Source organism: Lactuca virosa, chromosome 1 (genome assembly GCF_052849685.1).
Source record: "Lactuca virosa cultivar CGN04683 chromosome 1, Lactuca_virosa_CGN04683_v6, whole genome shotgun sequence".
NCBI lineage: Eukaryota > Viridiplantae > Streptophyta > Magnoliopsida > Asterales > Asteraceae > Lactuca > Lactuca virosa.
The window spans coordinates 175,026,219-175,040,775 of NC_136426.1; the positions used below are offsets into that span (position 1 = coordinate 175,026,219).

Genomic DNA, 14,557 nt, shown 5'->3' on the forward strand with positions numbered 1-14,557 from the left:
GAAGTCAGGGTGTGTTTGGTAAATTATGGACTTATTATGAAAGGATTTTTGAAGGTAATGGGTTAAATGGTAAATATTGGAGTTATGTTGAAAAGTTTTGGTGGAGGAGGGGCCAAACTTGTATAAATAGGTTGATGTTTGAAAGGATTACGGGTTTAGACCCGGACCCCCCTTCCCTTCCCGCATTAAGATACATCACCAGATATATTTAACCCTAAATCTGTTTCGTCATCTTTTCAGCCGCCATGTGTGACTTTCAGCCGCCACCACCCGCTTCACTCATTTTCCGGTTAGCCATGGCCGCCAAACAACTGTCGTTCCCAGCCGACGATGTAGCCACCCATGTGAGCCGTCAACCATCCAGCGTCGGCGTTGCTCCAGTTGCTGACGAGGATCACGAGCAGGCGTCTCTTTTTCGTTGTTTATGCTGCTGCTGTACTCGGTGGGTTTCACACCACCTTCTTCCTTCTCCATTTCTCTTCCGATGTCGCATCGTCGCTGCCGTCCAGGAGACTGTTCCATCGCCTTTCCCTCCGACTGCCATGCGTCACCGCGAGGGTGGCTGTGATTGGGTGCGTTTCCTGTGCACAGCTCGTGTTCGTGAAGTGTGTGCGTGGGTGTGTTGCTGACCGGAAAGCTAGGCGGACCACCATAGCAGCCAACCATGGTGGCTGCCGCTAAGGTGCTTCTTCTGCCACCGCCAGCCATCGTAAGAGGTGGATGTGTGTGCGTGATATGGCTGTGTGTGTGATTTACTGTGTGTTTAAGTGTGGGTTTGATGGAGTTATGTGGAATGTTCATGTTTGGCCGGATTATTCAAGGAAACAACCCGTCACCACCACCGTGAGGTGGTGGCTGCCACCTCATGCCGCCATTTTGCCGCCACCTTGGGTGGTTGTGTGCATTTGTATGTGTGATTGTTATTTGGGATGCTCGGAAATATTTAGTCTAAAATTATAACCACCACCACAGGTGGTGGCCGCCGCCGTGAGCCGTCGTTGACCACCACTACCCGAGGTGGTAGTGGGTGGTTCCCGGCCTAATGAAACCCTATTTGACCTAATGAAACCCTGATTGATCTAAAAACCTAACCATTGGACTAACTGACTCGTGTTTAGGTTGGAAACCCTAATTAGGGTTTAGAAAACCCTAATTTTAGAGATGTTAGTTTTGGATTGTCGGGACCCGCATTGAAGTCGTTAATTAAATTCTAAATAATACATAATAATGCCCCTATAATTATCTTAACGCAATATTGAAATTAATGGGTTACGTAAGAACACTTAACCCTAATCGTCAATTTATGTGAAAACCCTAATTTTGTTTGGGCCTTGAGTTGGGCTTTTATGTTGGTTTTGGTGATTGGGCTATTAATGGGCCATCCAAGAACAAGTATGAGGACTAGAATATTTGGATGGGCTTTAGGGTAAGGCCCATGTGAGGGGTTTGGGCCCAATTTAGAAAATTGGGCCATAGATGGGCCATAATTAGGCCTTGATGATTATGAGATATTGGACCATCGGAATGCCAAATATTTGGACTAGAATAAATGGTTGGCCTTAAGGTAAGACCATGTAAAAGTTTGGGCCCAATTTGGAAAATTGGGCCATATGTTGGGCCTTGATTTATTATTTGGCTTTTAGGCCTCCAGAGTGTGAGTTTGGGCCTTGGTCTTGGACCAAGCTAGGTTAGGGGTAAAATGGTCCTTTTACCCCAAGTGTGTATTTAAGGTTATGCGTTGGAACCCAATTATTAATTGGGTGTTGTTTTGAGATTGATAGTTCGAGGGTTTGCCAGCCAGCAGCTAGAGTTTTATCTGCGGGACTTCAGCAGTGTGAGGTAAGTTTCCTTACTGTTTGTATGGGTCGAAGGCACAAATGCTGGCCCATTTGGTTTATGTGTTGTAGGAAGACCCGGGGGTTAGCCCTAGGCCTTATGTATGAAAGACCAGGAGGTGGATCCTAGCACACTGTATGCTATTATGTATGATAGGAAGACCCGGGGGTTAGCCCTAGGCATTATGTATGAAAGACCAAGAGGTGGCTCTTGGCACACTGTATGCTAATTAGCTAAGTAGAGTAGTATGTATGCTAGTTGTCTTTGTGATGCTTGCATGGAAGACCAGGAGGTGGCTCTTGGCACTTGTCTGTAAGATCGAGGGGGTGGCCCCCGGTTTGGCAAGAAAGACCACGTGGCGGCCTGTGGCATAATGGCAAGACTATGTTCGGCACATAACATCTTTATTGATTATGATATATGTATGGCTCATGGTTATGTATGACAGTATGTGATTTATGTGCTTATATGCTAGACAGTATCTGGTTGAAAGAGGCCGAAGGGGTAAGCCAACACCCAGATATGTTAGGCAGTATGTTGATATGAAAGAGGCCGAAGGGTAGGCTAACACCCAGGTAATTGGTTTCAGGTACCTCCAGTTTTCAAGTAAAAGAGCTCGGGACGATCGCAACGCATACACCCGTGTTTTTCCGCAATGTATGATTTCTGGGAATGAACTCTGATAAATGTTTTATTTGAAAGGCTTTTCTGTGTGTGAACAAAGTTACAATAGTGTTTTAGTTATATTAAAAATAAAAATTTTGGTCCTGAATTTTGGGATGTTACAGATTCTTTGTCCTAAATAATCTTCTATCAAAAAGTCATTTTTAACGCTTACTATCTCTAAATTGAATAGCCCGAATCTGCGGACATTACAAATGATCACTGATCCGATACTAGCTCTACAGGTCACCTTACAGCTCAGAGTACTCAATTTGACCTAAAGTAAAACTTGGTCAAAGTCAACGATCAATGGTTGAAAAGTTAATGGTCAACTCCAGCCAATCTATGTCTACGTAGCATGCAGCTCTACACGTCGCGTAGAGCTCAAGGTGGCGAATCGGGGCAGAAAAGAGCTATACCCAGCGTAACTAAAACTACGTCCTGCGTAGAATGCTGGTGTCTAATTTTTTTTCATTAGGTTCTTAATACAGAAGATTAGCTTCTCAAACTCTCAGATCTAAGCAAGATAGACTTCTTAATGGATAGTCTCCGCCTTTATCAATTTTCATGGTCACAAAGAGCACAAACTCAACCCTAGGTCCATAAAGCTATATATTGCTCAAGAGCCCATGCATGGTTAGATGAGAGTGATCAAGCTCTCATTTTTATGACTTAACAACCCTAAAGACGTCTATAAAAGGTACTTCAATGGTCTGGAGTAGCTCATACTCATATAAACCATGGTTATGGGGACAAAAGCATGAAATTCTTAAGCATAACTAGATCTAACATAAAACAACATCAAGGTATAAATTTTATACCATCTAGGAGATGGATGAGTAGATGCAAATCCAAGATCTATACTGATTTTAGATCCCAAGTGGTTCCACAATGCTCTTCTTCCTTCAAAAGTGAACACAAAACACTCCAAAGGCTCAAAACTCACAAATAAGGATTAGGGTTTCTAAGAAGGTCGTTTGGGAGGATGGAGGCTGAGAATGGAAGGGCCTCAAATGGTTTGAGCCTTTAAATAGGGCTTATAACCCCAAGAAGTAGGGTTTTGGTTATGGGCTCCTACGCCCTACATACCTTGATCTACGCCCTGCGTAGGAGACTATCATACGCCCAACGTAGGGTAGATTTTCTTGAAACTAAGCTTTTAAAATAAGTAAAAATAATACCTCAAAGATCGGGTGTTACAGTCTTCAAGAAGTCGAAAGCATGAACCCTAAGTCCATCCCTAAAAAACTTATGATAAACCCCGACGGCACCCTATGCGGATTGGCGAAAAACTGCACATCGTCGGGAAGTTGAGGACAAAACTTAGGGTCATTTTTTGTAGTTTTTGATGATTACATCCAAATTTTTGGGGGAAAGTGAGGATAATATGGTATCAATACCTTGATTACCCTTAAACATTTTTGTGAAAAAAGAAGCACAAAGAAAAGGTAACGAAGAAAGGAAAAGCGGTTGCAATCATATATATAGAAAAAGGCTATTAAAGGAACGGATAAAACATTGGTTGAGATCTTAAACACTTCTTAAATGGAATCAAATTTCAAAATTTGAATTGAGAGTTATAGGGCTATAGGATGATGATGAGCAATAGGCATACATAACGGTCTTGTCAAAGTTAAAGACGAATAATCCTTATCCATTGTCGAATTACCCAAAAACGATTTGATAAATCTGAATTATTATTTGTAATATCCAGAATGAGGGACTTAATATGATGTATGTATAAATTACACATACACCCTCATCAAGGTAAACTGATATGATTGGTTCGACATGGCCGAACTAATCTAACCAAGTTAGCATAACCAACTAATATGGTCGAGCCATTCTAAGACGAGTGGTGAATCTATATCAGAAGAGAATGATTAATGGATCTAAAGCAATTAAGCATCAATAATAGTGAAATCACATCTATAATACAACAAGAGCAAAATAGTGCTTAGGTCATAAGAAAAGTGATCAATCACATTACCTACGCACACAATCTTATAAATACCATGAGACAAAAACCTGCTCGGCAAAGACAAAGTCACAATTCTTGACAATGGGCAAAGAATGAGGATAAATGTGTTGACTAATGAATGTACAAGATCATACTCTCTTACTCTCTCAAATACGTATACGCTTATCGAAGTTGAAACTAACTTGATCATGAAAGCGTTTGCCACATATTATCCCCCATTATCCCCTGGTATACATCTTACGTTTTGTGTTTATTATCAGGATATTCGCCTAACATCTTTGTACAGTCGCGAAACCTAAGGCATAACAAGCTTATTAGAGCAAAGGGAGGACGTGTTTGGGTAGGAATTAATTGTCAAATGTGAAGGTAGTGAAGAAAGGGGATGGAAGGGAAATGAGAATAGGAGTGTGTGGGGGTTATGGGACCCACTAAAAAAATAAGATAAAAAGGCAATATAATTTTTTCATGTTTGCTTGGGACGAAAACCACATTTTTTTTAACCACAAGGACGGTTCTAAGTGCAAAGAAAAAATTAGGGAATTTTGAAAAAAATCACATCTATTTATTAACTCCTTTATTTCAACAGATGAATCAAACATTACAATGAAATACTTGATGTGACCCATTCTATTGCCTTGTAAATTTCATTCATTTATGAGTTTATCATGCCATCAAACCAAACACACCCTCAACTACATTTCATATTATTGATCATTAGTTCCATCACAAGCCCTAAAATTGAAGGGTAACTTTTAATGTATGCATGTAATACATTTTTCTTGTAACTTTACATACATGCAAAACTACGCTATAGACCTTGGGAAAACATAATCTCTTATTCCGATCTTTAGTTGTACAAAAAATGGAGGGCTTCATAATTGACGTGTTCTACATCAAGTTTAACATTTACAAAATGTTTTACTTCCAAGGATGTGGAGAGGTCATCAACAAAGGAAGGCATTCTGCATTTTATGAAATACAGATTGTTAAATGGTAATACAGTTGTTTTTGCAATGGATAATAAGGATAATGCCAACTAGGAAGTTCCCAAGAACATTCACAATAAAACTAAAACCAACTCCATTCAACTCATAATTTTTGGATATTGGTTTTGGGTGGGTCATATTATGTAAAATAGGGGTTGGTGCAATTACAAAAATGAATCTGAAAATGAAAACTCCACTGGTTTCAACCAAACGCATTTTCTAAAATTTTCAATGAAACTGAAAATGAAAACTCAACTCTATTTTCTAGAAAAATGAAAACAATTTTCCACAACCAAACGCATTGTAGAAAATTGTTCTCTTTTTCCAAAAAAATGTTTTCAGAAAATAAAGTTGAGTTTTCATTTTCAGTTTTCAATGAAAATTTTAGAAAACACGTTTGGTTGGAACCGGTGGAGTTTCTATTTTCCATCTTAGAAATTTAGAAAACTTTGAAAAACTGTAAAAATCACTTTTCTAATTTACATACAATATGGAAAACAGAAAATTTTTGATAATTGAATCAACAAAACGCGTTTTCAAAATTTTCATTGAAAACTAGAAAATTTTCAGCAACTAAACGAACTCTTAGGTTGCATTTAGTTACGGAAAAACAGTTTTACGTTTTCCCTTTTAAGTTTTCGTTTTCCGTTTTCGGTTTTCATTGGAAAATTTAAAAAACGTGTTTAGTTAAAAACTTATTCATTTTTCATTTTCAATTTTAGAAAATCAGAAAACGCGTTTAGATGTGTATATTTTTATCGGTTTTCATTTTTAGAAAACGGTAGCGATGGTAGGATGGGGGTGGGGGCAGTGGTGGTGTCGATGATGACGGCGGTGATGGTGGTGATGACAGGCGGTGGTGGTGGCGGTGGCAATTGTGGCAGAGGTGGTGGTGATGGTAGGTCGGTGATTGTGGTAGTGGTGTTGGGTGGGTGGGTGTGTGTTTGTGGGTGTAGGGGTGGGTGTGTGTTTGTGTGTGTGTGTGTTTGTGGGGGTGGGTGTGTGTTTATATTTTAGAAAAAATTTGGAACTAGAAAAAATGTGGAAAACAATGATTATTGGTTTTCCAAAAATTTCCAACTTCTTTGTAATTTTAGAAAACAGAAAATTTTCATTTTCCGTGAAAATTTTAGAAAAATACACGAACTAAACGCGTTTTCAAAATTCTCATTTTTCTTGGAAATTTTTTTCGAGAAACGGTCAATTTTTCCACAACTAAACGCAACCTTAAACTTTGTGATATTTAACAAGTATTGAATAAACATTAAGTGTTTTGGTCATTTTTTCTCAAATATCAGGAGTGGCTGCCATATAATTTCTGAAATGACAGCTATCATCAAAAACAACACCAAGCATTATACCTGGAATCTTCATCTAACAGAAAGGTATTGGTACCATTGGAATCTGCTGCCATAAGTGTTTTCATTCTTGAAGTAACCTGATTAAAAACATAATGACAAGCTAATTTTTATATCTTAAAATAGCTTCAATTCCTATCAAAGATGAAATTTCACATGTAGCACTTACATCTTGGGATACAATCCGAGTGTTGTGTGTGTCATCAGAAGACATAGTGCATATTCTATGCAACTGTTGTATACTTAGAATCTGGAATCAAATAATGTCAACTCAGAGAATTAAAATGGGATAGCGAGCCTTGATACTTTTGGTTTTTTCAATATAAGATCTTTTAGACAATGATCATGGTTTAGTTTATATTTATTTTGAAATTGGTTTGAATGTGTGATTATTAAGGCCTGGGACTTAAGCTGCGTAAGGAAGAAGGGTGAAACAAAATGCAAGTCTCAATTTGCACGATTTTAGGATCTCCACATAAGTTATTTTGGAAACAAATTATAGATTTTTCATCTGGACCAAGTTCTCTTGATTGTTTAAAATAGTTCAACAAAATATGTAGTTTCAAAATAATTTATTAAATTAAAGCCCTTGACATTCTAAAACTCTTTCAAAACATGTCCACCAGTTTCTATTACTACACTTTATTTCTCACAGACAACCTTTTATCAGAATCAGTTGAAAGAGGACAAATGTTTTCAAAAATGGTGGATTAAGCCTACACTCCATTCAAATATAGTCCACTGGGATACTAACTTTCTGTTTTATGGTGGCATTGTGGTTGGCTTTTGGTTGTACTTACCATGTAATTAGTCTTTAGAACTTGTTAGTTGAATAAGCAAATGGAATATGTTTGGTGAGTTTACCACGTAGGGGTTCTGTGGTTTGGTTAACCTCAACATTTTGAGAAACATCGCACCCAACCTCAAAAGTGGTTCAACCAAAAACTCAAATGCAAACTGGTGGAAATTGATGATTTTAGAAATATCTATCATTTTATTATAGCTTTCATGACATGTATGAAGAGTTAGACCTTGTTTAGTGTTTTTTTGGCAAGTTGGGGCGTGTGAGATGAAATATATTATGCGTTGTCATTATTTAATTTAGCTAAGGTTTTTGTAGCATTATGTTTTGTTATTTGTTTGTGACGTGTGTTCATGACCTTTTTACTGCTGCGATTGTACTTGCATATATGTCAATATCAATACTCAACATATGTGTGTGCATGAGAGAGAGAGAGAGACTTACAGGGCATAGATCATTGGTGATTTCAGCAAACGACATCTTGTGCTTCTGATGCATAGTCTGATGATCATAAAAACATTGAATATGGTTGACACATAAAACAATGAATGATTGAAATAACTTATTTTGAAATTAGAGAAAAAAAAACAGAAATTCCTTTGTTAGGAAAACAAAAAAACAAACTAAGCCTTTAAGGTATGACTTAGATGGAAGAAACATACCAAGAACCTAATAGCCTGTCTAATATGCCTAAGTTCATCCCAAGCTGAGCCTGCATACTGTAATATAGAAAACAATTTTTAGATCCTACAGTAGCCAAGTAAGGCTTAGCTTATCACATTACAAAGAGTTACTTAAACAATTATAACATACTACTTTCATTCATTCCTATTACAACCCTGAAACTTCCTAATTAAAAAAATACCATCCAAGTACAAAGACAATTTTCACTGATATAATGTGGGGGATTTTTAAAATATAATCTTTTTGTAAGAAAAAAAATGGAAGTACAATGCTATGATTGGGTAGATTTGTAAAACTAAAATGCCTTAATAAGAGAAGAATCATAAGTACAGTGATGTAATAGAAATAAATGAAAGTACATTGCTATAATTGATCAGATTTATAAAAGTAAAATGCCTTAATAAGAAAAGAAGCATAAGAACACTATTGGAAGAATTCTTGATATGTTTACTTTTTTTTTCTTGTCTTTTGTTAAAAATGCAATTGCTAAGGCTTAATAACATATCACTCCTTATGATGTTCCATAAGTTATTCCAAACCACAAACAACAACATTCATTTCTAAGAAAAGATGTCGAACAAAAGCATAAATATACACAACATGAGAAAGGTCAAAATAAGTCATTACCTCATCTTTTGCCTGACTACACCATAGCTCCAAAGCTGCTAAACCGTCTTTCACATATTCCCCATTGCTGAAGCTAAAACACTCTTGGCGCGAAAGAATACTATAGATTGAAAATAATTGTAAAAAAAAATGTTTATGTCTTCATGAAAGGAAACCAAGAAAATGATCCAAAAATAGAAAGTTGAGCTACCAAACACCTGTTAAAGAGATGCACATCGATATATGAGAAAGCTTGAGCAAATATCTTCTGAATGATTATCGGAGGCACCTGAAATGCAACAATATGAGAAAATTTGGCAAAAACTATCTTATGAAATTTTGCAAGGCTCTTCGATGGAATATTATAAGTTTAGGTAAATTTGTATAATTTCCATGACAATATGAATCATCATAATCGTGCATGTTTATCAATTAATATCTGCACATACAAAATTTTCTTTCAATGAGGTGAGAAGAGTGTTGAGACGATCAACAATGCCTTGCCAGTGACTGAATTGAGAATCTTCTTCAAATGACTGTCCGGATGTTGGCACTCCTTCGGACGTTTGTGGAGCCTAAATTTTCATAATTATAATACAGATAAATGCATCATAAGTAATTAATATGGGAAGTCTATTGACAATAAAAATATTAATGCATGGTTACACTAATACAAGGAGATTATAGGTGAGAGTGAGTCAAATTCCAACTACCTTGATACATAAGGCAAGTAATGGTCCCCGCCAGCGACTGAATTGAGAATCTTTTCCAAAGGACTGTCCGGATGTTGGCACTCTCTCGGACATTTGTAGAGCCTAAATTTTCAGAAGAGGGAATTACACGAATGGTCCCTATGGTTTGGGGTAATTTGCACGTTTGGTCCCTAACTTATTTTTTTAACTCGGAAGGTCCCTACAGTTTGTTTTTGTTGCGCGCTTGGTCCCTGTCTTACCTAAAAAGACTATTTTGCCCTTGATTTTTTAATTTATTTGAATAAGGTGGGGTAGGTAAGGTAAGGTAAGGTGGAAGTGGGGTTGGGGTGTGTTTATTTAAATAAATTAAAAAATCAAGGGCAAAATAGTCTTTTTAGGTAAGACAAGGACCAAGCGCGCAACAAAAACAAACTGTAGGGACCTTCCGAGTTAAAAAAATAAGTTAGGGACCAAACGTGCAAATTACCCCAAACCATAGGGACCATTCGTGTAATTTACTCTTTTCAGAATTATAATATAGAATTAAAGATACATGCATCATAAGTAATATGGGGTGTCTATTGACAAAAGAAACATTAATAAATATATGGTTAAAAAACACTAATACACGGAGATTACAGATGAGGATATGACTTAAATTCCAACTACCTCAATACATAAGGCAAATATTGGTCCCAGTTCCTTCTTCAAGTTGTCACAAATAATGTTGTACAAGTTCTCTACATATGCTGTTAGTTGCTGCTTGAAAAGCAAAGCTGGGTATTTGGCTTCAACTTGTTGTACTATGTTAAGTGCAGCCTCAGCCTCGGAAAGGCCGATAGAAGACTGGGATGAATGAAAGCCCTAAATATACACACAAGTAGAAACCACATCATTAAGCTGGAATGATGAAGAAAATAATAGAATTAAAATTAATACCATTGAGATTCTTCGCAATAGCAAAGCTCGAGGTGATGGTTTCCAAACTGAATTTGTACCATCAAGTTTTAGAGTTTTTTGGATTAAGAATAACAATGTAGATGCATTTGATAACCAATAAGCCATCTCATTATTATTATTATTTTTATCCTCCAACAAGGTGAACAGTCAATTTATGGTTGAAATAATCCTCGATAAGTTTACTCTTTTAACCCTAAGGGGAAAAATCAACCGGCAAACACAAACATATTGCAGATATGCTCTCACATTCTGTTGGTGGGAATTAATAGCTGATGCCCAGTACCTTAATTGCCAAAATAATAATCTCAATAAGTCGATCAAGCACAGTAGTTCTTTCAGCTTCAAGATATTTATAATGGATAAGCCATTTGTATATGGTAAACGCTGCAAGAGGTTTGCCATAACTGAATCCCATATCTTTCATAACACAATCAATAAGGATATCCACATTCTCCTGCAGTGGCATTCAAACTCCTCTCAACAATATACACCAAATCATGTATCAAAAAAGGGAGGTGATATTTCCACTTAACAAATTAACTCATCCACGCAAAATATATGCTTTGATGACTTGTACAATAGCTGTAAATGTGTTGTACCTTATGGGGATGAATCAATTTCTTAAACGGAAATATCACTTCTCATTAAAGAAAGGGCATAGATTCTATTGATCTATTCCATCTGATCCTTTCTAGATGTTCTTTTAGTAAAATTTCCTATTCTTGTATCATTTTAATTTTTGTACTGTTTAAATAACAGGTCTTTTTGTATTTAAGCTTTTCTTCTCTACCAATAAAATTCAAACAACCTGTTACTTGTAAATCTCATACTTTGTGCATCTGAGAATAAATGTGATCAATAAATGGAAATGAAGATTTGCAATTCAACCTTCTTAAAAAGAAAGTTTGATAGGGCAAAGGCATAACAATTAAACCTGTTAATTGTATGTGATTTCCATTCTTGCCGATGGAACTATATTTCCTTCAAAATAATAAAATTAAAGGACTTACTTGAATATCCCATGCTTTCTGAATCCTCTCAATAACCGTGTCCATTGTAGGGCGTTCCATAACATTGAGAGTAATACACTGATATGCAATTTCTTTAAACATATCAAAAGAACGACTATTAATATGATCTCTTATATCCGGATCAATTAACCTGTCAGTATCCTTCAGATGGTATCGCCGAACAAAATTCATCAGAAGTTGTGGCCTATCATCTCCAATTTTCCTTGTACAATAAACCAGCATCCCACTCAGCATTTCAAAGAGTATCACGCCAAATGAATATACATCCGATTCTTTACTTAGGATGTTGCTTTCATGGTAGGTGGGATCCGTGTAAAACTGCGTACCCGCAACCCTTGTGTACAGTTGGGTATCTGCCTGATTTCTGGGACAAAGTTTTGACAAGCCAAAATCACAAATTTTTGCAACCAAATCACCATCTAACAATATGTTAGCACTCTTGAGATCCCTGTGTATTACTCGGTTGTGCTCCCCTAGACCCGAGTGAAGATAATTGATTCCTCTTGCTGCCCCTATGCAAATCTTCAGCCGTTGTGCCCATGTTATGCGGCGCATCTTCTTTAGGTCTCCGAGATGATAATCAAGGCTTCCATTCTGAGCATATTCATAAACAATAATCATCTCGTTGTTTTCATCACAGTAACCAATGAAGCAGATGATGTTTTCATGGTGGAATTTTGAAATCATCTCAACTTCGTTGCGGAACTCGTGCTCGCCTTGGCGGCTATCCCTATCTAGGCGTTTGATAGCGGCTGTGCGGCTTTGCCAGCGTTCCGAGAGTTTCCCTTTGTAGACCTTACCAAATCCACCGCTTCCAATACATCTTTCAAGACTGAAGTTTCCGGTGGCACGATTAATCTCCTCCAGTGGAATTAGATAACTTTCAAGGTTTACCCGTGAATAAGACATTGACTATTGATATTGGTGGAGATGTAGGGTTATGGTAGAAAACTCCGGTGGCTGTGTATTAATAGAAAATCAAGTTTGCTTAAGTAGCGTTTGGTAAAGTGGATGGCCGGAACAGTAACAGAAAAAGCATTTTCAAACTGTATTTGGCATGGATGAAACAGGCAGTATTAACGAAGTCAAATGAGACAGATCCTATCGATTTTAGTCCTACCCAAAAGGCTGTGGAACACGCTCGAACAGAAAGGTTTAGACCTCTCTCGTCTCAAATCAACCGTCTACCCTCTACCCGTTCACCCTCCCGGTGAACCCCCATTTCCGAAGGGTTTGTAATTTGCCTGGCTGTTGAAGAAAAATGGCGATGGCAGCGAAAAGAAGATGGTGGTCGGAAAGGAGCAGAGAGAAACGTGAGAATGCTGTTGTGAAAAAAAACATAGAAGGGACGAAAGAGCAACGGTGAGAAGAGAGAAGGCAAACTCCTAGTCTGTCAAAAGTCAGGAAAACAACTCTGCTTTTTCTTTATTTTTATTTTTTTTCCTAACACGTGCAATAAAATAGACAACATTAAACTTTTAATGGTTTTTTTTTGGTTTTTATTATAAAAGTCTCAAACTTTCGTAAAAAAATTCAATTTTCAACTTTTTTTTTTTTTTTTTCAATAGAAAAACCCAAAAAATCGACTAAATCTTACATTTTAATATCTTTTAACCTGTTTGTCACCTATGTCACATGACATGCCAACTCGATAAGAACTCGACAAGAGCTGATATGGATGCTGACGGATATGTCACATCAGCGTCTGGTACTTTATTATGTAAAAATCAAATTTTTAACAGAAAATGAGGATTCAAAACCACCACCTTTGGCCGGGCCACTTTCTATTAGGACGGACACCTTTTTTTTTATTTCAATCCTCAATGTTTAATATAATTCTTTAAATCTTGAAGTTTTTAATGCGATTATTATTATTATTATTATTATTATTATTATTGTTATTATTATTTTATTATTAAAATTATATTTAAAAACATAAATAATTATAATACTTCATAAATAAATATACTAAACGTATTTATATTGATTTTTTAAATATTTTTATTTGCTTTTTTGTATTTTTATATATTTTTTACATATTTTTTAAGTATTTTTATATATTTTTATATATTTTAAATTTATAAACATATTTTTACATATTTATACGTATTTATATTTCTACATTTTACATTTGATGTGTTTTTTATGTGTTTTTAAATATGCTTGACGTATTTTCATGTCTTTTAAATGTATAAACTTATTTTTACATACGTATACATATTTATATGTATTTTTTATGTATTTTTATATAATTATTTACGTATTTATATTGTTTTTTAAGTATTTTTTATTTATTTTATATGCATTTTTATGTATTTTAAATGTATAAACATATTTCGTATGTATTTATTTATAAGATTAAGTATTTTTACGTAAAATACAAAAAATATACACAAGTATGTATAAAATATGTTTATACGTTTAAAATACATAAAAATACGTTAAAAAATATTTAAATATAAATAAAAAATACGTAAATACATAAAAAAATATATATAATATGTAAAGTTACATATAAAATCGTATAAAATGTATTTATGCATTTAAAGTACGTAAACATATTTTAAAATACTTTAAAAAAATACATATATATGTAAAACAATACATAAAAATATGTTAAAATACTTTAAAAAAACATAAAAATACGTAAAAAAAATATGATTATACATTTAAAATTGTTATTTATGAATTATTATATATATTTTGCATTATTAATAATAATAATAATAATAATAATAATAATAATAATAATAATTGTATTAAAAGCCTCACCATTTAAAGGATTATGAGCGTGTTCGACACGCAGCGTTTGAGAGCTTCTGCTTTTTAGTTTTTGAAAAAACGCTAGTAAAAAAGAAAAATTCTTGTTCGACGACAGGAGCGTTTAGCTTTTAGCCTAAACAAAACGCTCCAAAATCAAAAGCTACATGGAGTAGCTTTCAACAAAACACTCCAAAA

The 14,557-nt window shown here is 35.4% G+C and overlaps 1 protein-coding gene across 1 annotated transcript; it reads right to left on the reverse strand.

The window, feature by feature from the left end:
• Positions 1–5,078: 5,078 nt before the first annotated feature.
• On the reverse strand, positions 5,079–12,986 carry LOC145161547 (myosin-14-like). Its single transcript, XM_079081097.1, has 12 exons — positions 11,579–12,986; positions 10,852–11,022; positions 10,278–10,472; positions 9,630–9,731; positions 9,366–9,491; positions 9,135–9,205; positions 8,938–9,037; positions 8,289–8,345; positions 8,071–8,127; positions 6,994–7,074; positions 6,828–6,904; positions 5,079–5,442 (listed from the first exon to the last, which is right to left on the reverse strand). The coding sequence occupies exons 1-12, from the start codon at positions 12,506–12,508 to the stop codon at positions 5,328–5,330; spliced, it is 2,082 nt and encodes a 693-aa protein (XP_078937223.1). The 5' UTR covers positions 12,509–12,986; the 3' UTR covers positions 5,079–5,327.
• Positions 12,987–14,557: the final 1,571 nt, after the last annotated feature.

What these genes read in the sequence shown, in the direction of transcription:
- LOC145161547 (XM_079081097.1), bottom strand. Translation starts at nt 12,508, where the DNA reads ATGTCTTATTCACGGGTAAACCTTGAAAGTTATCTAATTCCACTGGAG. An exon ending in TACTTGCCTTATGTATCAAG is followed by an intron (nt 9,492 to 9,629) that starts GTAGTTGGAATT and finishes ATGAAAATTTAG; the next exon opens with GCTCCACAAACGTCCGAAGG. An exon ending in CCTCATTGAAAGAAAATTTT is followed by an intron (nt 9,206 to 9,365) that starts GTATGTGCAGAT and finishes GTTGCATTTCAG; the next exon opens with GTGCCTCCGATAATCATTCA.